The sequence below is a fragment of the Aulostomus chinensis genome, chromosome 3 (assembly GCF_037954235.1).
Source record: "Aulostomus chinensis isolate RoL2024-O1b breed Wild chromosome 3, RoL_Achi_v1.0, whole genome shotgun sequence".
NCBI classification, from domain to species: Eukaryota; Metazoa; Chordata; class Actinopteri; order Syngnathiformes; family Aulostomidae; genus Aulostomus; species Aulostomus chinensis.
The window spans coordinates 29,500,487-29,527,671 of record NC_141322.1 but is presented as its reverse complement, the minus strand read 5'-3'; the positions used below and the strand labels follow the sequence as shown (position 1 = coordinate 29,527,671).

The window sequence follows — 27,185 nt, the reverse complement described above, 5'->3', positions numbered from 1 at the left end:
TGTGTCCCGAGCAGATGCACTGGAGCACATTTTGATCGGGCAGACTGGTCAGAAACGCCAAGTTTGATTTACTGACATCTGACGTCACGCAGTGCAGGGAGGACTTGTCCATGATCACACACATCTTACTGGTGCAGATTTTACTTTATGGCATTCAAAAGATAAGTTTGGTCATTTTAGTTCCAATCATTCCACACTTCAAACTGTGGGAATCCATTCGTCCCCTGAGGGGAACTGCTCCATTAGCTCTGTTGGAAGGCGTTTCACCTAGAGAGCCGTTTCCTCGACTGCGCCTGCTGATGAAAACAGATAAGCGACTATAACTGAGGAGTTTGCATCCAAAGGGATTTCCTATCGTTCTACAACACTTAAATGTTTTAAAAGGAAAAGGCTGAAATGACTCTAGAGCTTCCCTGTCCTGTAGTTTGTCAGACCACTGGTTGTTACAGGACAAGAGACGCACAGATAGAGTTTAACTTGTCCAAAAAGGTCATTCATTTGTAGTTTAGTAGTTTAAGTGCAAATGAAAGGACACGTTTCAGGCTCTGAACAAACTCCAAATCCTTGCTGGTGGCTCGACTCACAGTTGGGTTTCGGTTCTTTTATGAGAATTGATAGGTAAGAAGAAAAATAGGAATCATCACTAGAAAGCTCCTTCGAAGTCTTGGACCAACACAGCAAACATCCATTTATTTGACCATTTTAGACGCACAAGACCACTCACAACACACCAGTAACGGCCATATTCACACCACTGTAAAGGGACGTGACACCAAATTTCCAGAACAGAGACGGTTGCCTTGGTAACAGGAGATATCTGACGGGGTATCGGACAGAGGGACGGAGGCTGCTGGTGGTTTGCACGGCGGGAAGACTGAATGACACATGGAAAGTCAGATGGACACCGAGGAGGTGACACATGCCGATACTCTTGACCGACGAGTATCAGGGAAACGCCTCTGGCGCTCAACGTACAGTGACTGCCTCCTTTCGGCGGTTTGATGTGCTGCAGCTCATATCACACATGAGCCAGGTTTAGAAGAAAAACACGCGATAGGAAATGAATATGAACCTCACTGATGGTTGAATACTAGCGTCTGCTGTCTACTGAGCCTTCGGCGTCTTGTCCTCAGGAGTATTTATGGTGTCTTCTCCTGAGTATCAAGGCACACTGGATGTCTTTGAGTTTTGTTGGGACAGAAACAACAAACAAGATGGAAACTTACTCACTATTTCTGACATGATCATGTGTTCTGTATATCAACTGATGGTGGAATTATCTTGGTGCTGAACATGAATCCGTGATATCCAGCTGACCACAGCGGTTCACAGAAGAGTGCAAGCCTTACAGGCACTTCCTCTAAAACTACTGGTGAGGGGACTTTGGTTTCTATAGCTAACCTCTGAGGAAAGGACCCTCTGACAGTTTCAATAGAGACAAACTCATTAATAAATGGCTTACATTTTTCGATCATTCTGAGACAACAGGCTGAAAATAAAATACTTTGCAATTGTGAGAATTAACACGAAATAAATCACACAATTACAGACAAACACTGTGTATCGCACCGTGAGGAGATACGTCACACACAAATGGATAAATGAGAAGAATTCAAAATGAAACGTACAGGAAATACATCTACACGACACAAAAGTTAATCAGGAATTGAGGTCGTGATCCAAATCATGTTGGTTGTTTAACAGAATGAAACTCGATCGATGGTGGGGTTTAGAGAGGCTTGAGATGGATGAAATCTCAGACATGACAGGGTTAAAGCATCCAGTGTGAGCTGATGGTGATCACGGGGACTTTTACGGTACAACAGTGGAAGGTAATATGAGGTTGAAGGAGATTTAAAAACGATGGAAGACAAATGGTTACAACACGGTCAAACACAGGGAGCCACTCAGGTTGGAAGGGATGTAATAGTTTTGTTCTCACGCTGGTCATATCCCTGCGGCTAACACGGCGGCCGAGCGTGGGGTAGTAGCCATGGCCAGCAGCGTAAGCGTAGCGACCACGGCTGCCCTGACGACTGAGGCGAGAGGGGGAATTCCCTTCGCTGAGGGACCGCCCGCTTTCATCACAGCCAATCACCAGATAGGGGGAGGAGCAGCGCTACACACAGGAGAAGGTTAGAGCGTGGTGTCCTTTTCAGGGTGAAAGGCTTTTATTTTGAAGGTCCTTCAAAGCTCTTAGCTTCATGTAGCAGTGAAATACAACAGTGGGCGGAGCTGACAGTTGGTAGAGGGATGTTATTGGAGTGAAAATACTTTTTAGATGTTTAAAATGTGGGATTTTGGTGGAATTTAAGCTTTTCAAGTGTGACTCAAGTATCATTACCATATCATGCGCAGTACATGGACAAAAGTATGCAGACTCCCAACCACTCCACCCATATGTGGTGGCTGGACATGTAATTCGAAAACCAGGGCCATTAATCTGCAGCTATAAAAGCCTACAACTTCTCTGAATTCAGGCTCTCTGTATGATTTTGGAACCAGACTGCATCAATTTGCACTCATTCAGCCACAAGAGCTTTAGTGATGTCCGCCGCTGACGGCGGGTCACAAAGGGCTGCTGGCACACAGTTCACCCGGGGGCTGCTGGGCCAAGTCGAGGTCAGGGCTCCGCGCGTTCCTTTTAACCAAACTGGGAAAATCATCTCGTCAAGGGAACTGGCAGAGCGTTGTCATGCTGGCAGACTAAAGTCTTCCCTGCTGCCACAAAGTTGAGAGAGTGGGAGAGCGTGTGGACTGGAGTGGCCGTGTACTTTTGCCCATGTGTATCATCTCAGACTTGAAACAACCAACGAGCAAATTTACGCTTTCACTTCTTTCTTTCCAAACGCATCACTAGAAAAGTAAACGATATTTTAATATTGTTGTTGTGTTTGGAGATACATGAGGTTTTTCTTACCAAAACATTCAATTCATATTTACTGATTAGAACAAAATGTTTCAGGTACTGCGAAATCTTCAGTGTGTCTGCGATGTGAGTCATCATGCGTTACCTGGATGTGTACGCCATCCACCGCACAGCTGATAGAGTCCAAGGAGGGAACGTGTCTCACCGATCCAGACTGGTAGTTACTGCGACAAACACACAAAGATCAGGTTAAAAGTAAATCCGAGATCAGCAGTACTGGACACAGAGCTTGTTCATGTATGAACACAACCCGAGTGTTACCTGCTGATGCTGCTCTTCCTGGACAGCGTGTTACTGGGAGACGCTGGAGGTGTCTGGTAGGTGTAGCTGAAATCAGAACCTTTCAGGTCCAAAATCACCTGAGAAATGCAAACACACACACACACACACACACACACACACACACACACACACACACATTTCTGGTGAGTGAGTGTTTGCGTGTCCTGCTCCAAGGCTTTACAGTCAAGGGTGGTGACATCCATCCAATGGGAGCCACGTGCTCGCCCGTCACCTGAAGTCCGGTTAGTTTAACTGGCACCAGCGCTCTGTAGGGGGTAGAGGGGGGTACCTGTTCGCTGGCTGGTGGGAGCTTATTGGGCTCAGAAGTCAGGGTGGTCAGGTCCTCCAGGATGGTCTGAAGGTGGGTCACCTCACCCAGCATGTTGATTTCATGATCCTACATGACAAGAGATTGATAAAGTGCCTTCAGCAAAGAAAAGCTGCTCGCCGCGCATCTGTTCTTGCACTTGATTGGCTACAACCATCTGTGAGCAGCAGCACACCATTCCGATCCTTTCCCTAGACATTAACACCCGGTTTGAGTCCAAAACAGACATTAACCATCGCGTTAACACATCATAAAGCACTGGCTCGGGACCCAGAAGTAGGTCATGGAGGTGTATGAGGAAAAATGTTCATTTCCGCTGATGCAGTGTGCAACCAGTGGTAGCGTAGCGATGCTGCTACACCAAATATTAATTTGAGCATTTGTCAAGATGGCAAAACACAACAGTGAAACCAAAACAGCATTTTTCATATTAAGATGTGCTCGAAGGCTGTTGAAGAGACTGGTAAAGAAAGAGTTACGCCTGTCTCATGATGAAGGGGGCGTGCCAGCGCTACTGGTGGAAACTTCATCGTGACGCCACGCTGGCCAGTACGTGCCCACTGACACACTCAGACACAGTTTAGACTCTTGAAACCTGTGGGGCTTGTTTCTACTGAAGCCTGCAGCTGGTCACCTTGGTTCAAAATTCATACATAATGATTCGTCTCATCTAACGCACACACACACACACACACACACACACACACACACACACACACACACACACACACACACACAGTACTGACCAGTACAGGCTTCAGCATGCTGACGAAGGTGCAGTAGCGTGCTCTCTCCTCTATCAGCGCTCTGCACACGGCTCTCTTCTCTGTCTCCTCCAGGACGGCGTAGCGTACGTTGACATCCTGCAGCGCGCTGTCCAGTTGTCCCCGAGCCTCGTCCTTCCCTACGGAGACACATGGAGGGGGAGCCGATGTTAGCAGACTGAACGGTGGACAGACTCTATCCCTGTGAAACCTTCCAGTGTGTTGAAACATCCTCTTCAGTGATATTCTGCACGGGAGCAGGTTCTGTCGACTCAGGCTGTGGTACCAAGGTCCTACCAGCAGGGGTCAGCATCAGATCACACACCTCTCCTCAACTACCAACCCCCACAGCACACACAGTGCTGAGCATCAGCTGTTAATCACACTTAGCTGCCTGACCTTGTCCTCCTTTTTTCACGTGCAATCATTAGGACAAAGGAACACTGACAAAGCAGATTCCTTGTGTTTAGATACTTGGGTGATAACTTCCTGATTTAATGACATATCTACGATGCAGCTAATCGATAATGACACACCAGTGATGCACTTGAGGATATCCGAGAGACGGTGACTCTCTAAAGAGTCGTTGCTCTCTGTGAAATTTAAATTCTCCTCAGTTTCTCCCTTTAGAAAGATAAACAGCCTTTCTCATTGAGGATGCTGAGCTCATACAGGCGATCCCTGATCAGTTAGCCGCTGAGCTGCTCCCCTGGAACAGTAGCGTGTTCAGGGTTTTGCCCAAAGGCACCTTGGTAAGAGTGATGTTTGGTGGTTTCTGAGAGAGAGGGAGACAGAGCGAGGGAGAGGGAGAGAGAGAGAGAGAGAGAGAGAGAGAGAGGGGGGAAGATGCAGCCACTCTCTAATGTGATTTACTACATTGTTTACTCGACTCCACCGCAGCATGTGAACCGGACCAGCCTCGTCACATGATTCTGTCCTAAGACCAGCGCATGAAAAAAGGAAAAAAGGAAAAAAAATCCTTGAATAGAGATGCCACCTCCCGAAAGCCGTTTTCTTACATTCATAGTTAAAACCTGACGCTCACACTCCTCCTCTCACTAAAACTGAGAAAAGCAACAAAGTTTTCAAAGCCTTTCAGTACAAGCGCAAAGTAATAACTGACACAGAGACCTTCGCTAAATAACAGGATTCCTGTGTCCTCATGATGTGGGGAGAATGTTGATGAGGCCTAAGCCTGGCGGGGTCAGACCCGCTGGTGAAGAGGACAGACAGAGTTGTCTGACCCGCAGACCACCCCACTGTGGAAATACCTCTGGACTTGTACATTCAGTGTAAGAGAGAGCGTTGCAGACAGTCGCTTAAGCTGCTGTTTGACTAGTGAACTCAAAGTCCCTGTGCCTGTTTCCCAATGACGCATGAATGCAGCATGATCGTTCTGGTTGAACGTCACAGCCACGTCTGATAGCACGGACCACCAGCCGCATCTCTTGAAATGATCACAAGGCTTTCTGTCAAATTATTCCCCATCAAGTTTGAAAATTCTTTTCTAGCGAACACTGAAAAACGAAACCTCTTCTTACATCTGAGAGAAAAGGCGGCAAAGTGGAGACAGTGAATCCTGTGGAAAACAGTGAAAAGCCACGTTCAAAGCCAAAAGACACAGTGCAGACTCCCAGTCAGAAAGCTCAACACAGCCGGTTCCCTCAGGTGTGTGTGAGAGCACGGACAGGTCAGCAGGATCATTTCCACATCGCTAACAGAGGCTCAATGTCGGCGTGCTGTTAGTCTGCCTGTCGTCTGGCCTCTGTGGAAACAGGCTGCGTGTTGTCCACCAGTGTTTCTATAAGACTCTGGCTCGCCACCCACAAAAACACAAAGATGTGAACCCAGACGCTTGGGCTCGCACAGACAAGACTCATTCACTTCATTAAAAGCGGAGCACTGGGAGAGAAGCCGATTCTCACCGGCGACAGTAAAAAGACGTTCTTTGTTTCAGAACAGGATCTTCTGCCTTCATGACATGGAAGTTACCCTCATTATCAGTCTGTGGCATGGCAACACAGATCAGGTGGAGAATTTTTTTCTTCTCAAAACTCTAATGTAGCCGACATGGAGGGAAATAATATAAAAGGGGACGAAGAAACAGACATGAAGGATTTTGTCATTCAAAATCTTGGTATCCTGATCCTGACTCAACTCTGTTCAAGTTCCAAAAACAAGTTTCATGTTGTTGTTGTTGTTTTTTTCTTTCTCTGGGCTGGAATGTGGCATCTTGTGATTTCCGTTACAGTAACATTCACCCCGAAAGTGCACTAAAGATTACAGTCGCGTAAACTCAGAAAAACATTCTTTTCTTTTCATCACTTCTTTGTGACTCCATAATGCAGGAAGAGCCAGCCACGTATATTTAGCATGAAGCTAACGGAGACTGACGGTTTATGATTAACCCTCATTACAGGTAGCAGCAAAGGGTTAAGGAGTATTTTTTTTTTTTTTGCCTTTAGTGGTTTGTGGACAGATGGCTGAGAAACCACGGATCACGATGTGTCTGAGAGTTTGTGAATGGACATTTCTGGGCAGTTTAGCTGTTGTTTTGTTGCTTCAGTTGGTCATCAGTCTCTGTTGGTTCAAGCTAAATATACGCGGATGGCTCTTTCTCCATCCAAAGACGGCATAATGGAGGGTAAACATGTTTGTGAGCTAAACACACTTAATCGACAGTAATTGAAAGGCACAACAAAAAAACAACAACAACCGTTTCGGATGTAAGTATGGCTCTTTTTCAGGCTGCTAACGCTAATTCACCAGGTCTCCATTTTAAACACAAAACACATGCCGACAGAGGGAGGAGGAATGCATGTTTATTGCTATTAAGAGTGAAAGCAGCAGCTTTAAATCCTCAAAGCTGTAAAATCTTGTTAGTTGCATTTTCTAAAGCCATAAACCAGTCTGTTTGCATTCCTGGCTGGCACAGGTACTGCTCGCCTCAGGCAGGGTTAAATGAGGAATCACCAACAGTGATAACAAGCTGCTGCTGAAGGGACTCCTCCTGGGGGACTGCGTGTGAGGGTTGGTGGTATAAAAGGACCACAGATCCTTTAGATGGCTTTTTTTCATGAACTGGACCGGGTGTATGGTGGGCTCCTGCGTACAACTACCGCAACTGAACCCGGTTATCTAATCTGGTTTAATGTAATGTTACGTAATGGCTTAACAGTATAAATATGCTGTGATTAGGGCATCTGTCTAAACATGCTTCAGGGATACTTTGTTCACTGCATTAATGGATGCTTGCTATTCCTATCGACCCTCAAGAACTGTTTCACTGTATGGTACCACGATGCACCAGGCACGTCCTCCAACCGCCGCAACAAACACTGTTGGGTTTTTTTGGTACGAAGATTTTATCCCAATTTGCACTGTGTGTTTTAGTCGGAAAGTAAATCCCGCTTCGCATTTCTGCATCAGTTTGACAAAACTTCCCGTGTAGGTACGCATCAGCCTGCCTCCTGTATGCGGAAGCCCGACTCAGGTTGCTCACCGTTGGCGTGGTAACAGTCAACACAGATTTGATCCGTGGGCTTCAGTGAAAACATGGTCGACGGGCTTGTTTTTTAGTGTAAAGGTAAAACCACCGACTGGTCATAACAAAAAGCATTCCATTGAAAAGCTGAAGTCCAACACGTAGTTCAGACTACAGCACCACGGAGGGCAGTGAACACTGCTCACTTTCATTTCCTACCCACTCTGTGCTGATATTAGAGAGGTTGAGAATCTGTAAAATGTCCCTTCATAAGTCGCCATCGTTCCCCTCCTCCCCGATTTTCTCAGTGTCCTCCACATCCTATAATCCTACCACTTGAGAAAGAGATAAATATAAATTATACAAGCGTCTCCTTTGATCTTTAACATTGTCTTCCTTCTTTGAACAGGACGACAGCATGTCCTCTATCCTCGTACACTGTATATACTTTCTTCTCCCTTTCTTCTCAATACAGGCCTTGATCCATCATCCATGGGGAGGACGACTTCAACCCTGCTATCAATCCCTCTCTTCTCTGCCCTGTCTTTGAGAAGGGGGTCAGCTGGCATCCTGTCCTTCTCGGTCTTTGTCATCTTCTTCATGGGCATCTCATACTCAAACTGGGATAACAAATAAGCCTACAGCAAAGTCTGGAACGCATATGCAGTTATAAGACCACAACAGGGTGTGGCTTTGGCTTTGGAACTACAGAGGGTAGTCCAGTTCTTGGGGGGTTAGGTTTCAATCCCTGCTCCATCCTGACCGTGTGTCCAAGTGTCCTTCAGCAAGACCTCAAGTAGGCAGACAAATGTTGCGCGTGACAGCTACACACAGCCACAGCAGTGTGAGGCTGAATGAGTCCCCACACCGGAGAGGAAAACTCTTCACTATCGCAGAAAACTGCAACTGCACGTACGGTAATGGGAGAGAAGCCTTCTTAGGCTCTGTTCTGTCCACTTCCACAAAGGTAAATTATACTGAGAAACAGTTTCTCAACACATCAGGCGTTATGATGTCACAGCGAACTTTAACCACCAAATTCTACTTAGTTAATTCCCGGGGGTAAGTGGACGTTTATGCCAGATGTGATGAAATTCCCTGCAGGCTTTTCTAAGCCACCCGGGCAAACACGAGTTCACAATGACCTTCCACGAAAAACTTCTTTCAGGACATTCTTGAGTGCACGTGGACGTTTGCACAGATTTGAAGAAACGCCCGTTTTTGAGAGGTTTCAATTCAAACTTGATTATTTTGTAAAATGTATCCATGATTCGGAGGCACAGGTGTGGCCTTCCACACACATAGGATGAGGTACCATTAACCCCTTCAGGTCGTTCTATTCTCTTAACTGGTCCCATTAAATGCCTCTCACTCTCTACGCAACCAGAGACACACTATCGAAGTGGTTACACACCACATAATGACAGAGCACACAAACACAAACACGCACAATCATATCCTACTCATGTTTATACTACGCAACATTCCGACAAAGGCGAATGAACTGAAGTGAACTAGGAAAGGACACAGGAATGGAGGCCTTAAACTAAAAAAAGAAACGAATTCTAACTCAAAGCTGAGCTTGCGAATACACGTCATTAACAGGCAAAATATGGAAAATAGATTTACACAGTTCACTGTGGATGGACTGATGATTTAACAACAGGAGTACAGTAAACAGAACATAGAATTATGTGAAATGTAATTGTAAACATAAAAAAAAAAAAAAAGCAAAAAAAAGCCCAAGTCTGAAATGCACTGGACTTCTATGAGGAACAGTCTCTAACCAGCAGCTGTTTACTCCCTCTTTCTGTCCTTACTTATTATATGGTGTACACACACACACACACACACACACACACACACACACACACACACAAGTGTACAGCAGAGATAATCATAATGTGAAGCTCTGATTGGGGACTGTACAGAAACAATTTTGGTACATTGCGTTGCGTGTGTTGGTCATACATGAAACGAGGATCTGTGGCTTTCGCCGTCTTTGGATTTCTTCTGCTCACTTGTTTACTGATCCTTCTCAGCCTGACAATCGTCAAAGAGCTGACAGGAACAAAGATAATTCATAATTTCAATCAGTACTTACAACGGCAAATAAATAACTACATCTACCACATCCTCTCACAGGGGTAGAGCAGCTATTTTGAGACGCTTGAAACTGAAAACCAAAGATGTCATTAATCCAAACGTTTCATCCGATGTTTTTTTTAAAAAAAATTTCATCACTTGCAGAGTTAAAATTCTGTCCGGCAATTTAGTTTGTCGACTGATTGAACATAGAGAGAAAAAAGTGAAGGCAGTAGCGAGGACAGAGAGAGAACGAGAGGGGAAACGTGTCCCAAGATGTTACAGCCACATCAGACAGCCTTCTGTTTACCATGGGCGGGTCTGATCTGAGACTCAGTTTGCATGTGATGTGTGTACCGACTATTTCTGTGTCTGGGCATTTGCGTATTGAATTTTTTTGAGCTGGAGGACAAAGACGATAATTGTGTAAATGCCTGAGTGTTTCAGTTTGGCTGCTTGAGTCGATGCTTTCATGAACGTGTGTTTGTGCACGTGCTCGGATGTTTCCCTTCTATTTCTTAAATAAAAGGCCGTCTGCAGTCTTCACTTGCAAGCTTTTAATCTCCGGTTTTGGGATGACGAGGCTGGTGCAACCATGGAAACCACAGGGTGTGTCACTTTGATAGCAGGGACGGGTGTGGCCCAGGTGACTGCATGGCAACAGCCCGTCAGTGAACACCGACCCAGGCGTAGCTAAATCAGCTCTGATGATTCATTGGCATTTATGAAGAAAAGCTGTTAAGCTTTAATCCAGATATAAATTCTGAAATTCACTCAAGGATGTGCCTACAGGAGCAGTGCAGCCAGCAAAGAACACTCAGGCTAAACCTGTCAATTATTTCACGTCAGAGCCCTTTAACCGTAATTTACCGCAACCGCAACGAAATGGAATCACGTAACTGTCAACCAGCATCAAGACGAATCAAAGGTGTCCAAAACCCAAGTCAGAAATACGCGCCAATCAAACAGAGAGCACATAGGCCCAGTCCTTCTCCACCCACACATCTGTGCAGCTGTAGCAAATTAACACAACAGTTCAGGTAACTACATGTCATCAATGGAAGGACTGGACCAAGTTCGGAAAAACAAAAAACAAAAAACAAAAAACAAAACTATGAGAAATGTTCCATGTCAGCTTCAGATACAACAGTGTGCTCTACGTGTAGGGAAGTGAGTGAAGAGGAAAAGTTTCTGTTTGTCTTTGGCCACAGTAAAAAAAAAAGAAAAGAAAAGAAAAAAAAAAGACACCAAAAATGGGCGCTACCATGTTGATACATTTACTCCTCGGTCTGAGAGCACAGCCTTTCATGTTGCATGCAGCTAAATCCCACTATTAGCAAAATGAAATGGCTTCTTCTACCAAACTGAAAGCGGAGATGAAACTGGAGATGAAACCCTCCGGGGTCCATTCGAGTTTGACAAAAAAAAAAAGACACGACAAACATTCCCAAGTGACCACAGCCGAGTCCAGACGAACAGCCAAGAGCCCACAAGACAAGGTGGACGAGGCTCAAGAGTTAAAACAACGAGACAAAAATAGCCCAGTGTCCTACAGTACGGCATTAATAGGTTATTATTCGTCTCTCTGAGGTACTTTGTTTCTGAGCTCTTATTTCTGCCTTTAGGGTGTCAGATGACGGAAGAGGATAAAACACTGCAGCACAGATCTGAAACAAGCACCTCAGCAGAATGAGGGCAGGATCAAACAGCCTCCCCGTGTTTGCTGTGGAAGTTGGTATTGAACATGAATGGAGCAGCAGCAGGTGGCTTCCTCTTGTGAAGCAAACAAGCTACCTGCAGCGTCATTAAAGATTCTCTGCGATGAAGGCGGCAACTGACAACCTGACTGGGCTCTCTTACCTTTCTTCACTTTCTTCTGTAGTTTGATGGTGTCAGACGATTTCTTTTTGATGTCGGCTCTGGCCTTCTTATACTCTGAGCAACAAAAACAAGCAGAGAGTGAGGGAGAGTTGGCGTTTGTGCTGTGCGCTCCAGTGTTTCTGTACAGGCAGGGAGGGATACCTTTAGCATGGTCTTTGTCCAGCTGACTGGCCACTTTTTTCCACTCCTCCATCTTCAACTCCAACGGAGTGATGAGACTTTCTGACAGAGCCCTGAGGGGAAAGATTACACGTCTGACAAGCAGGCCTGACAGTTGCTCCCTGTATCTGTAACAGCTATTTCATCTTTTAGTGTATATTTGCACGAGTTAGATGACAAATGTGCTACGTTTGGTTGCACAAACCAATTCCATGCAAGCTTCCTCCCCGGCTCATAAACAGCCCATCATATCCCTTGATAATGGAGTCATTATCATGTGACCAAACAACAGCAACTGTGATAACCGTGGACAGTGAAGGACAGGTCACCTTGCCTGTGGTCTTACTGGTAATTACACTCTGTCATACTGCAATTGAGGTATCATTTTTCTCGTCGTACAGCCCTAATTCTGACCATAATCACTAACGAGCTCGAAGATGGCCAGTTCCCTGGGAGAATGTGTTCATGGTGTAACATGTCAGAGAGAGTAAATCCTACATGAAGCGAACATCTTTCAGACATTCCCAGGTTTTTAGTCTGAAGGTGATTGATTCTGTTCATTATACATTAGATCTCTGTTCTGACAGAATAATGTGGCTAACGGTTACAAGGTGATGATTCTAACATTAAATATTTAGATTTTTAGAAGCCAGAAATAACAAGTGGTGAGGCAGCACTGAAAACATCAGACTACTGGTGAGAAAAATATAAGAGTGTGTGTGTGTGTGTGTGTGTGTGTGTGTGTGTAAGAAAGAAAGAGAAGCAGCTGACTGAGAGCTTCTAATTCTTCTAATGACAGCAGACGCTAATGAGTGAAAAACAACTGGTGTCTGAGCAGCAACAGCAGTAATGGAGGAAATCAGGGCAGCGAGCGCGCACGCACACACGCACACACACAAAGTAGACTACAACAGCACATACACGTAGCTGACTACAGCAGTTGAGGGTTAATTGTTGAGTTCACACACTGACATGTAAAAGGAGTCATCACACTGTCATTCAAACTCTAACCTGTCTTCCCCCCATGTAAATAACATGCAAGATGCGACTGTGTGTGTGTGTGTGTGTGTGTGTGTGTGTGTGTGTGTGTGTGTGTGTGTGTGTGTGTGTGTGTGTGCGTGCGTGCGTGCGCGCGTCTCTCACGTTGTGAACAGTTTGAGCTTGGACTCAATGCTGCGGTGTCTCATACACATCCTGGTTAACGCTGATCCGATCTCCTTGGTGGCACCTACACAAACACAACAACACAGTCAGACAACAGCTTCAACCTCAAGCGAGATGAAATTTAACTCATCCATTTGCCAAATGAAGCCCAAAATAAAGGCTTTCGGATGAAATTACATTTGATCAGTTTGAAACACAACCAGACATAAATGACATTATACTCACTTTAAGATAAATATATATTTCTTATGTCTCTTGTTGCTGCAGTCTGTGCAACATCAGCCAGCCTGTAATTGGAGCTGCACTGCAGCCCTGCACAATGTCAGCGCTGCTTTAAGTGGATTTAGTCTGATAGAATCTATCAACAGCAAAGACTATAGACGTGTGTGTGTGTGTGTGTGTGTTCAATTAACCTCTTTTTACAATCAGTCTGGACTAATTTGATAGTTACGACGACACAGAGCTTCACTCTCAAATACAACATCACGACAGCAGCTTACACCTCAGTCGCCGGTCGGAGATTTTTCAAGTTTGATCTCTGAAAATAGCCTCATACACAGTGTTTCGTCATTCTTCTTGTATTTTTTTCAATATGGAGTGAAAACCCTCCTGTGTATGCGTGCACACACACACACACACACACTGCTGTGCCACCACCACATCAAAAGGTGGTGAGGGCTGTTTTGTCTTGTCCTTAAAGCAGTTCTACATCTCCACCTCGCACACGTCTGCCAGCCTAGCCAGTGTTCCTCAACTGAACAAGCTGTTTACTCTAACGTTTATATTCATGCGGTTAAAATCTTTTATAATCATCACTCCACATACAGTCAAGACATTTACAGATGCAACGAAAACAAATGGCACAAGTGTCACTTAAGGTCATTTGCCATTCGTGCAGTTGCCACATGAGGCCGAGTTTCGCTCGAGGCAGAGGCAGCAATAAAACGTTTTACTGGCTGACAATGAAGAGTTGCGACACTGTCATCGAAGATTCATAGAACAGAGGAAAAACCCCAAATAACCGCACAATAAAGTAAACCTAAATTGCTAACTATTTATTCAGCTTAGTAAATCTCTTGGAAGGACCGATAATGTTGACACGGACTGAGAGCAAAACAAGAAAATGAAGCATGAATCCACGGCGTCCGTCATCGTCGTGACACGCAGAGCCCCTCATAAAGATGTCTTTGTGGCACGCACTCGCTTTTTAAACTAACGCAGTCTTCTGATACACTGAAATCATTCTCTATTAAAACACGATTCAATCTGGTGGACTTCTTGTTCGCATGCATGTGTGTCATTACAACCTTAAAAAAAAAAAAAAAAGCAACGTGAGTAATGAAAAATCTCACAGAACCATCAGTGATGCGCCTGTGTCTGGGAGACGGTCGCTAACTTTGGCTGATGCTGGAAAGTATGACTGTGTGAGGTTTTTAAAGCACCAGTAATCAAACTTGGTTTTAATGGTAATTAAAAGTTGAGACTGTAATACTAACCATCAGGAATTTAAGGTTCCATCCTTACTATCAACTTTGAGGATGGTTTCACACAGTCTGTATTTTTCTAGTACACACACCGCTCTTGCCTAGGATGTCTGGTATAACCCTAAGTGGATTTAACAGTGATACTCAGAGGACTTCAGTCCTGTGGCGTGTGTGTGTGTGTGTGTGTGTGTGTGTGTGTGTGTGTGTGTGTGTGTGTGTGTGTGTCTGGGATTTAAGACATTACTCAGTCAGTGACATTTGATCATATCCAGTACTCTCATCTCTTTTCTGTGAGGGAACAAAGTGAAACTGCACAGCGGGAACTGTGTAACTTCACGCTGACTCAAGTCATTTGAATATCTAAATCTTAAAGCTGCATGGGAGGAAAAACAGGCAGGCAGGCTTACACACACACACACACACACACACACACACACACACACACACACAACACACACACACACACACACAGCAATGCTGACTCATACTCGAGTTATGTAAAATTTTAAAAAAGCAAAATCTCAATGAAAGATCAGGGTTGTTATCAGATGGGATCAGCAAACAGCTCCAGTAATAGCAGGAAGTGATGTCACAGGGGGAAGTGTACTGTATACCGATACTAAATACAGGATATACTAAATAACACCCACCTACTCATGTACCTCTTAAAACAGAAGCCATGTGCCCACCATGTTTTTTTGCTCCTGCAAAAACTCATCTATGCTCCATCTCTCATCCACCCCTCCCACGTCATGACTGCTGAGGCATTCATTACCAGCAGCACATGCTGATGAGTGGCGAAATGTAGTACACGCACACACACGCACACACAAACGCAGGTGTGAAGTGTGGGTAAAAGGCTGAGGTGTGGCGAGGCATGGCTCCTCTATTTGCGTTTCCCTCCCTGTTGTACTGCTCGCCCTGACGTCAGACAACAGTCGCCGCTGCCGTTGACTCATTAATTACCGTCATGCAGCTGAAGTCAAAGTTTCAAAAGTCTGTCATTCTATCGTTTGATCGGGTCTGGAATTAAAAACTCATTTAGGATAAATTAAATGCTGTAGCTCATGGGAATCCTAAGACACAAAACTATTCTCATTTACCTCCACAAACTCTTGACTTCTGCCTCTGTGTGAAATGTAGATTTACGTCGGTTTAATCGAGGACAACTTTGCAATATTTTTTACATTTACACTGCCCAGCCCTGTCCTACGGCGTAAATATTTAGCAACGTATGCTTGTTTGTGTGTGTGCGTGTGTGTGTCTGTGTGTGTCAGTCACATCCAGGTAAGCAAGACCGCAGGTGTTGCATTTTGTGTCCAGACACGTCTAATGGAGCTCAGAGTCGACTTAATAGAAAAATGTAACCTGACAAGACCAGACAGACTCTGTGGGAGTGAGCTCCTTTTTGATTCACACGTTGTTTTGTCGACTCATGGCTCTGAAAGGGCAAAAATAAACCATCTGCATCAGTTTGTCCGAATCATTTTGAATAATAAATGTTCTTAGGTTTCCAACAGCAAACTTTGGTTCGGCCTCCCATGTTAGACTTGAATGCATCAGGCGTTAGAAACTCTGTGAGGTTCAAGTTACCAAAAAAAAAAAAAAAAGTTTTTTCACGGAACTTTTGGAAAGTTGAGCTGTCAGAAATCTGCTGCCTATAGACGCTCCTCCATAGCCCTGTTCCCGCCTGTATTTACTGCAGCATTGGTCCGTGGAGCGACTGGGGTTCAAACCCTCCACGTGGTCGCGCTGCTATGTTGCTGAAACTCTCTGGTTCCAGGCACTACAGAACCTGATGTGGGTTGATAAAGTCCGGCTCGAAGCACACATTCCAGATTACCCCAGAGGTGCTGGATGGGGCTGGGGTAACTGATCGGTGCGGTCCAGCCAAGTTTACCGGGCCAAGATGGGAAACCAATTCCTGCAGGAGCTGACTTGGTGTCTGAGGGTAGCGTTACATTCTAATCATGTATCAGTGTTTACCACTGGATAAAAAAAATTGTGTTTCAGTGGAACAAGAAGGCAACCACAGTGTGTGAATCAAATATTCGGTTGTCGCAAACATCATGGTGCTGTTCCTCACTCACTAAAGAAGAAAACCTACAGAAACGTTCACAGTCTGCGGTGCAAATTGTTCGGTTTATTGGTTTCAAATGTAACATTTCCCTGATTGCTACTCTGATTGGTTTTGTTTTGTTCCGTGTCGTTTCTACAACATTGTATACAATTTGAACAATACGTGAACACTTGGGCTAAGACATAAACCCTCTAGCTGGAAAAAGAAGAGGAAAATAAGAACTGCTCCAGTCGTTTATAATTTCCTTCCATTTTCCAAAGAAACAACTCCTGAGAGACAGAGGGAGAACTGTTCACCCTCCTCCGAAACCCAGATTTTCCAGCCTAACTGCTCATAATGTGGCCCTTTCAGAAAAGTGTGTGTGTGTTTGTGTTATTCCTGCCCACAGCTCCCAGGTTGTTCCACAAAGTTAGTTTTTTTTTTTTTTGGTGTGGTTTTTTCCTGAGTCTGCTACGAATCTGACAGTTGGCAGACAAGCTGCTGTCAAACATTTTGTCCTAACAAACAATGAGCTGGGATGACACTTTGAGAGTTAAATCTTTTAACACATCCATCTTTAATCAAAGGGGAACAACGCTCCCATGCCGCACCACAACTAGGCAGGTCACGCTAGGTGTAACGGCACATTTCCCCTCACTTTATTTAAGAGGATGAAATGTAAGTGAGGGGTTGCTTAAATGCCACAGGGAGCTGGTTTAGCACATATTTTTCCATGCGCCAGTGTTGTTTACATTCAGTAACGCAAGCTGGACACACGGTCGGCCAACTCAACAATGCAGGCATACAGATCAAGGCGGGAAATCACAACGTCACCACACCAACACCGTACTCAGCCATCATCGGCTACATAGAAGGAAGCGACATGTGGTCGTCATTGCTGAAATCAATGGAGAAGTTGGGATGCTAACAAACGAGCAAATTCAAAGATACGCAAGGACCTTCAAGCTTTGGTTCATCTCTGTTCGTGGACGCTGACCAGGAGTGGCTGACCACGTAAATTACATGCCACAGGAGCGCTACTGGTAAAAACTCCAACAATAATTCAATAAAAATAAATACTTATTGATAATTATTCTGGTAGTCGATTAATCCTGCCAGTCTTCCTTCATGTAAAAACGCTGGTCCCAATTTGCTGGTTCCAGACCTTTCCTCAGGATCCCCTGCTTTTTATGTCATTCATGTAGGAAAATGAGTCCATGTTTTGGACTGTTGACACATTAAGTTCTCTGAATACGTACATTTTTGGACCTGGCAAAGAGTAACGTGCACTTTAAACACGCTGTTGACATTTCTTAGATTAAAAGATACATTGATTAATTGAGAATAAAAAAAAATGAGCAGATTATTCAATGATGAAATTGATCTTTGCTTGCGGCTCAGAGGCAAAATGACTTGAAGACATTGATCAATACAATCAGTGAACAACTATTGAGTATTTCACATGTAAAGGCCAGAGACTCGTGATCCCAACCAGGATCCTCTTCTCACTGCTGGGCTGCTAAAGCTCCCAACTCACTGCCTCTTTCTATCGGTCGATGTATCGATCCAGTTAGTGATTAACAGACCCGGTGACCAGTCGGTCGGTCGGTCTGTCAGGGTGAAGCACACAGCCTCTTCACCTCTGCAATCCATCAGCAAACACACAGGCGCGCACACACACACACACACACACACACACACACACACACACACACACACACACACACACACACACACACAAACTCAGGAAACCTCCATTCTAACTGGTCAGCACTCAGCAAGTCATCTTGTGATCTATGTGTACACGTGTGTGTGTGTGCGCGTGTGCGTGTGTGTGCGTGTGTGTATTGAAAGCCCCATGATGACAAATACGTCAACAGTTTCTTGGTTGCCAGGGAAACAAGTCATGTGGAATCACCAGAGGAGAGATGAGGAAACCGCTTTCAAAAAATCAGCTGATGGTGACATTTATGCCAGTTTCTAAATCTGCTACTGTTTACGTTGCATATTATTAATATTATAATCATGATAACAAACATCAAGAGCTGACGCAGATGCTTCGGGCCGTGTCATCATTCGATGCCAGGGTGTCTTTTTCTTATAATTGGGCTACATCAATCATCCCAAATAAGGCAGTGGCATTATGAATTATTATTATTGTTATTATTCATGAGCAAAGCGTCAGAAGGTCGAGTGCCAATTCTGCCAAACGAAGCTGAAGTATCACAAATCCACGACGGGTTTGGCTAATCACCTGAAAACTGCTAAGTCACTGCTGAGCTGTCGCACTTGCTAGAAATTTCTATGTCTGGTGTTTGCTTCGTTAGTGTGAAGCTTCCATTACTCGCAGGTTCTTAACCCTCAAGCTTCAAAGCCCAAACAATGGTGCTGGGACATTCCTGCAAACATCATCTGCTGTCTGCAGACGAGTTCGAGTTTTATCACAACAGTCATGTTCTAGAATAGCAGAGGCCGAATCATGGTGAATTTATACCAGTTGGGTTTCTCAGAAGAGTGCAGATGTTGATTGTTTAAAAACCTGGTTTGTACACAGGAAGAGCAGAAGGCAAAAATGAAGGAACACAGAACAAAAGAAAAGACGGACGAATGTGATTTGAAATCTCAGACGGTGTAGATCAGGAGTTGTGAGCAATATTTGCCCAAGGGCCAGATTTTTATGTTTCTCATTTGGAGCACTTCTTCCTGGCTTGTGTCAGCCTCATCTCTGCACGCTGCATCTTAGCAACAGAGATCTCTTGAGCTTGTCAAGAAGTGTGTAAGCTATCAACCATCCCAGACAGCGACTCGTGTGACGCTGGAAGTCGTGAAGTATGAACGTGGCTTCAAGGAAACCCTGCCTATGAGGGAAATACACAGCACACTGGGACCCATTCTGACATGTTCCCAGAGAGAGAAACATGCCCTATCAGAGGTGCAGAACCACTGACATGTCTTTGAACATGTCTGGTAAGCAGCCATCTAGAAAACATTTTTACACTCGCGCAATCGCAGAAAGACGATGACAAAGTCGTTACCATGACAACCAAACCCAGAACCCACACACAAAGCCATCAGACCAGTTCTGGTTCTCAAACACAAACACACAGATGCAGGGTCTCCTGTGGGTCCTCGGAGGCGCTGAATGGAAGAAAACAATTAAATGCTTCTTCACGTTGAAAAGCCGTGTCAGCGCAGAGTGTGACAGTGTAGGGATGTGTGTGTGTTTGTGTGTATGTACAATGGTGGTAACTTTCTTAGTCAGCCTTTTTTCTTACACACACGCGCATGCACACACACACACACACACACACACACACACAGAGCAGCTGACAAGCTAAAGGCTAAAGAAGCTGCGGAGAATGGAGGAGGAGACAGCTGTCAAAACACACTCCACAGGCGTGTATGTGCATGCACACACACGCACGCGCGCACATACACAGTGGAATGTGCTTGGTCAACATGTAGTGTGTTAAAGCCCTATTAACTTAGCTAACACTTAGATGACCACTAACAGATGGAGGGCCCAAGGATGGTTAAACCAGACAAGGGCCTAACAGGACTAAACCAGACCATGACCAAGCCGGGCTGACCCACAGCGCCGTACCACGTTTCAAACAAAAGAACTTCTGCTTACCACATTTTCCCACCGCAGCCTTAACTGTGTGATGCTTCTCAATCTTGATGACTCATGATTGTATAGTTTGAGAATGCAATTCTCTCATTAGGTGACCAAATATATCACAGAGTTATTCAAATGTGCTTAAATGGTGAGACAATAGTACTTTATTGTGCTGTCTGGGTGAACACCATCAATTAAGTTTCCCTCAGTTCTCAGCACTTCAGACCAGCTCTGCTTCAATCACGTCTGAAGAACGCGGTGGGAGCTTTTTGTTGGTTCAATACCATTTTGTTGGTTCAATACCATTTTGTTGGTTCAGTACCATTTTGTTGGTTCAGTACCATTTTGTTGGTTCAATGCCATTTTGTAGCATGTCACTGACACATGGAACTTATTCCAGGGCACTGAAATGGCCGTTTTGTGACATATTTCTGTGTTGCAACTCGTGCCATCAAATTCCAGACTTGTGTCATGCCTGTTCACATGTGGCACACACACACACACACACACACACACACACACACACACACACACACACACACACACACACACGGGCTGGTCGGGACATGGGTAATCTTACGGTACAAGGCAGGAGTGAGACTCCCCTCCCATCATGACAGATTTGACTGTGCATAGTTGAGCACACTCTTTACCAAAAGGTGACAGGTTTGAACCCCCCCCCCCCTCCGAGGGACCTGGGGTTAAGGAGGTGAACAAGTGAACGGCAGGCAGAAGAAAAGCCACTCATAGAACATATTCTCTCAGAATGTGGCTGCTGCGTGAGGTCGCACATGGTGCTCGTTGGTTGGTTGGATGGTCTGTCTGTCTGCAGCAATCATTACGTTTTGTGGCGGATCTGTTTGACAATAGCGGAAACCAGCCTTTTTCTGTAGGGTGGCCTTGCATGAGGTATGTGCTCGACAGAATGCGCTTGGAGCTGAAACGTTGTTTTGCTGTTGAACTCTATATCTTGTGATTTAAGATGCATGATGATACCTCATGATACTGTGGTGGTGAAACACTGGCAGAGATGTTCAGGCTTTACGCTTCAAGTGATGTCATGTGCTGCACAATGTGATCTGAATCTGCCAGAAGCAGCTCATTTCTCGTGGGCCTCTGTATTTAAAGCTGACTGTGCTGTTGTTCATTAGTTTTTCCTGCACAGGGTTATGAATTAAGATCCCATCGATCTACTGAGTCACTAAAGATACAGGTTTATCAGACTCGCATGGCCAGATGTCCCTCCATTACACCGTGTGACTCCTGCCAACTTATTGTTCCGCTAAAAAACTGCACAGCCAACTTCCCTCCTGGTTACACCAGCTACAAGCCAGGAATATAAACTTTTTTATTTTGTATTCTTTTTTAACTTCTTCAAGTCAATCAGACTTATTTTGGCATTGCTAAGCCTCAGACACAGCAACACTGCCTTTGCAAAATAATGCTGGGGGGAAGCACATTCTATTCAATTAACTTTTTTTAATGGTTTGTATGCCGACTTGTTTTTAAAATCCAAATTCAGCATCTGGGTTTCTAAGGGCTTACCAGCTAGCTTAGAGTTGTTATTTCAGTTGGGGGGGGGGGGGGCAGCAAAACGGCAGCAACCGTTGGTAACTACCAGATTCTATACTCACACCAACAGTAAGCAAGTAAGCAGACTTTAAGTTTATCAACCCCATCTAGAGATTCTCTTGTCACTCCCATCCACTGGATTTATTTATTTGTCTGATTACACGAGAGGAAACACAAGGCTCGTCTGTGCTAAACTTGAACCATGGGTCAAGGAAGAACCCAGGAACTTCTGTTCTGTTACTTCAACTGTTACTTCATTGCTCCACAAACCCTGTACTGCTTAGGAGGGCCGAGCAGGCTACCACAGGCTTCCTCCATCACAGAAGTGAGCAGTGTCACCTGGAGGACGCGGCATGTGTTCCCCTCCCCTCTCAATAGGCATCACGAAAGACCAGAGGCCTGACCAGTGCAGCAGGCAGGACCCTCGTCCACCCGCTGACACGGTAACGGTGTCGGTATGAACACCCAGCCAAGCTGGAGGCAATACACAGGCCCTGCGTTGGTTGGCATAACAGTCCACTGGTGCACTGCTATTTTTTTCTTCTTCTTTTTTTTTTTTACACTTACCTTGCTGAGGCTTGTGCTCTAACGAGAGGCCTTTTGGTTTAAAATGTTGTGTTCCGTCTTTCTTGATCAAGACAAGAACATTAAGGCATGATGGAGCAGGTCCACTGCTCCCATGGAGGGGAGCGGCCATGAGTCACCTCCCACGCACACCCACATCACTGGATTCTCTTTAAATACCAACTGTCGTCTGTCTGACATAATCATATCAGCAGCTGACGGTCTTAACAAAGCTGCAACACACAGGCGCTGCAGCTCAGAATAAACTGGTAGCCTCTGTCCATGCACTCCATGTATTTATACATCCTGTAGTCGACATCAGCAGGGTTACGTGGTGGCTCGATTATTTATGTGAGGGAAGATGATATATTTATGTTTTCAGACAACAATTCAACAGGAATATTTCAGGTTTTTTAGTCAGGAGAAGAGCGTCTTGGGGAAGTCAGGTAAAGCCCTGCTGCGGAAAACAATTCTATTTTAGACAACCGCGCTTCACCAGCTTCTTCCTTTCCTGCCTCAGTTTCTTTATATTCCTGGCTTGTAGCTGGTGTAACCAGGAGGGAAGTTGGCTCGCCTACACAGAGCTCAGATCCTGACCAGTCCAGGACCACTGGGGTGAACCGGACTGCCCATATCAGTGGCTGACCTCAGTAAGAACTGGGAGACTGGATGGGCCCCTTTGTGTTGGAGAACCCAGAGGAGCGGGGGCCATTATCATCAACTACCACATGCGGATGCATTGTTTGCTTTGACCGCGAGACGCACCTCAGTACTCGACAGGTACAATGGAACTGCCGTTGTTTGTCCTATAATTCTATATCATTTTGAACACAGACGCATCAGCCTAAACCACTGGAGAGCGCCATCTGCAGGGAAGAAATGAGGTGATAGTGTCTCTGTCTTGGATTGTCAATATGTGCAACCTGGAGCTGCAACTGACAAATATTTTCATTATCAGTTTACGTGCAGGTTATATTCATCATTTTGATATCAAAAAAAAAATTCGAAGAAAACAAAAAAAACACGTGTCACAATCCCACGGAGCCCAAAGTGATGGATTCGTGCGTACATTCTAGAGTCTAGAGCTTCTAGAGAGGCCCCAAAGACTCGTTGTTTTCTGTCCTTATTTACAGACACAAAAAAAAGGGGGGGCCTCATATTGAAGTCTGGAATCAGCAAATAGTTGGCAATTAATTTTCTTTTGCTCAACTAACAACTAACCAATTAAAGGTTGCAGCTTTAGTGTAAAATAATTAGGGGAAAAACAAGGCGGCTGCTCATGAGGCCTAACTGGGCCAGAGAGTGACGGAAAAAGAGAGGAAGGCCGCCGGCAAAAAGTTAAAGCACTAATTGAATACTGGAGTGCCGAGATATCCAGCGTCATAACGTACGATTGCTTTTTAAACCATTTACCTGATGATGACCAGCTGGGCAAAATTCTCATTATCAGTTAAAGGTTACTAGGTGAATTCTAAATAGCTCTAAAGAGATGTGCTGAAAGTTGTCTTGGCAGTTTTCCTGGCCTATTTCATCCCCCCAGAAACCTCTTTAATGGTTTCAACATAATTCTCTCTCTCTCTCTCTCTCTCTCTCTCTCACACGCGCACACACACTTCCATCTACTGTTAATGGAGCTAATTAGTTCCCTTATGTTACTATAAAAACAGGCACAGTGGAAGACTGCACTGAGGAAAGAGACGGCCCAGACTATCAAGAGGGAAAACGTTTCTCTTGGCTCACACACAAACATGAATTCAAAAAAACTCAAAGCTGATGCCCCAAGGATTTTCCTCTTGGTGTGTGTGTGTGTGTGTGTGTGTGTGTGTGTGTGTGTGTGTGTGTGTACGCGCGCCTCACAGCTGAGACATCTATCACCCTCTGTCTAATGTGTTACAGTGTGTGTTTACCTCTGGTCCCAGTTGCCATGTCTGCCACTTTCTGAAAAGCATCCAAGAAGGCTCCCGTCACCAAGATGGTGGTCCTGAATCAATAGAGATAAATAGGTTGAATACACAAGACGCGTTCCCAGTGACCTACATGACCCCACAGTCTGGAGGCGTTAGACAATGTGACATGAGAGGATTGGTCCATTCCACCCATTCAATCAGCGGCTCTACTCTCTTGACTTTAGCGAATTCTTTTGGACAAAGAGAACTTAGCAAAGAGATACTGACAACATTATGTTTGGTTCAAGTGGCTGAACAGGACACATCAGAGCCAATGTGAATACCAGGAAAAGGGATCATGCGATGATTACATTCCCAGACATTACTGTGTATGTCCATGCTATCTTTTACTCATGAAATAAGATCCCCGAAAAGATCAGAATAAAGAGGCTTCCATCATCTAACGAAGAGGAGGGGGCGGATATACACCCTCACACACTCACGCCACTGCATCAGTGTGCAGAGTTTCCATGACCTGCACTTGCACCTGGGAATGACTTCCTTTCTTGTAGCTTCCCCTTCATTACACTGATTTTTATCACATGTATGACACAGTAGCAAGCCAGAAACTGTTACATGCAGCACATACATTCAAAAATATGTGAGTGTATATACATGCAGGTATTTCAGAACCGAGGCAATGAATAATGAACCGAACCTCATCGATGGCAGAGTTGATGACATTTTAGTGGGCGTAAACTGATGCCTGCCTTCAGAACAATGAACAACACAACCATTTCCTCTTCATCCGTGAAATTGAGGAAGAACCCAAAATGGTCGACTACTGAACTCACAGAAATTCATATTTGCAGATTCTTTTACACGTTTGAAAAATAAATCCAGACATTTGTAAATGACTCCATACATTTGCGAATGGGAGATACAGCACAACGCCTTTGCAGGTAACACCGCGACAACAAACATCAGAACAAAACAACGAGCACACAAAGGTTCTTTAATGTCCCTGCGGTGCAGATCAAAGCAACACAGCATCCCAGTCGTCAGCATAAACACACCTCCACTTAGTCGGCGGGGGAAAATGACTTATTTTGGAAGCACGACTGGCAAAGCCACATGAGAGGCCAGACGCTCTCAAAGGCCAGTTTAGGAGTGCAACTGGAGACCCTCTGACACACACATTATTATCATCATCAATGGACCTTTTGTCTGAGTGTGTATTCCATTACCACTCAGGGCTGGGTTTCTGAAGCTGCGCACACACACATGCGTGCACGCACACACACACATAGCCGTTACCACTAAAAACCTAACTATGAAGATCAGATTACCCTGTGTGTGTGTGTGTGTGTGTGTGTGTGTGTGTGTGTGTGTGTGTGTGTGTAGGAAACTTTGCTGTATCTTCACACAACCTTTTTTCATTCAACACAACAGGTCAACTCTGATTGGTGCACCGCTCTGCTGAGACTTGTGCTGCAGCAATCACGACCCCTGACAGATGTCATTACTTTTAATCGTTACAATGATCGTTTTTTTTTTAACTCTTAATTGTTTCGAATGCTCCATTATTTTATCCTGATATCGTTGCTAACGTTCATTGTTGTCCATGTCTTTCCTCTTAGACTAGGGTTCTATGAAGCCCATTGTCCTGCATTTCGTATGAAAGGTGCTTTATAATAAAGTTGAGTTATTTGAATCAATTTTGCAAAAACACTGAAATCAGTAAAGGGCTGCAATCCTGCCAGACCCGACTAGGACTTTTCTCAAGCACGGCAGAATAGAAATCACCAATGCTTATCACAAGAACTGATGCCAAAGTTGTGAAGATCTTCTCAAAGTACTGGGAATACCAAAGGAGCCGGAGATGCTGGAAATCTGCGTGGAAAAACAACAACAACAAAAAAAAACTCCACAAGAGGATGGCGAGACCAGGGTTTTCACCAGCGTACTGCAGCGTGAGCGCACGCGCGATTGAGCGTGTGAGAGTGAGCCTTTCTGAGGCTGGAGCACAGCGAAAAGCTTTCTGCTGCAGTCTGAAATAAATCTACTACAGATCAATAAGTGACAACACCATCATACACACGCACCCGCACAAGTGTGTGTGTGTGTGTGTGTGTGTGTGTGTGTGTGTGTGTGTGTGTGTGTGTGTGTGAGTGTCCCTGGGCAGAAGTGAAGGGGTTACGAGTGAAGTTCTGAGTTTAAATGTGTGTCCACGTTCGTCTTACCTGAGCTGTGATTGTAGCTTGACTCCTTTGGTTACAAAATCCTCCCACGTAGGATAACTAGCCTGCAGGAAACACAGAGAACATCAACAGCATTAAACCTCCAGCAGTGACACACAAGTTTGAGCACAACAGAACTCAGTGAGCCCAACGCCGCCGCTGCTGCCATTGATGTCTTCAAACGACCGTCTCAACTTAAGACCTTCGGTTCACATTGATCAATGAGTGAAAAAGCAAAAAAAAAACAACTCTACATTTTGGAAAACAAAATGAGCCAAAGTTTGATCTTGTTTAATAAAATAGCCGAACAAGACCTAGCAGTTGAAAATGCAGTTTGTCAGGGATGTTAAAAGGCTACACATGATGGCAGTGGTTTGTACACTTTTTACCCTGGATGGATTATATCATATATATATATATATATATATATATATATATATATATATATATATATATATATATAGCTGGTGCTTTACTGCTTTACACTTTAATTTTAAAGCAGTTTCTATCATTACATTTTGTGAAAGCACCCGATCGATTGCGTGAGCTAAAGCTGCAGGATCTGACCTTGGTATACATCTGTGACCAGCAGCTGCCAGCGCAGCGTTCTGGCTTTTGAATTAAAATGCAGGGGAGCCCTGTGGAGACCGAGGCCTCAGTTCCACTTTCCCCCCTCTCTATATCC

The 27,185-nt window shown here is 44.7% G+C and overlaps 1 protein-coding gene across 3 annotated transcripts in view; it reads right to left on the bottom strand.

Annotated features, from left to right (window-relative positions):
* mtss1 (MTSS I-BAR domain containing 1) overlaps positions 1–27,185 on the bottom strand; it is a 46,823-nt gene that overhangs the window by 7,542 nt on the left and 12,096 nt on the right. For 2 of the 3 annotated variants that reach the window (XM_086200264.1, XM_086200265.1), the window contains exons 2-11: positions 26,504–26,565; positions 24,282–24,355; positions 13,056–13,140; positions 11,895–11,986; positions 11,733–11,807; positions 4,286–4,443; positions 3,501–3,608; positions 3,191–3,288; positions 3,015–3,093; positions 1,943–2,119 (exon numbers count right to left, since the gene is read on the bottom strand). In XM_086200264.1, the coding sequence (XP_086056390.1) occupies positions 1,943–2,119; positions 3,015–3,093; positions 3,191–3,288; positions 3,501–3,608; positions 4,286–4,443; positions 11,733–11,807; positions 11,895–11,986; positions 13,056–13,140; positions 24,282–24,355; positions 26,504–26,565 (1,008 nt within the window). The remainder of the gene's footprint in view (positions 1–1,942; positions 2,120–3,014; positions 3,094–3,190; positions 3,289–3,500; positions 3,609–4,285; positions 4,444–11,732; positions 11,808–11,894; positions 11,987–13,055; positions 13,141–24,281; positions 24,356–26,503; positions 26,566–27,185) is intronic. The other variant, XM_086200266.1, reaches the window with a different exon arrangement.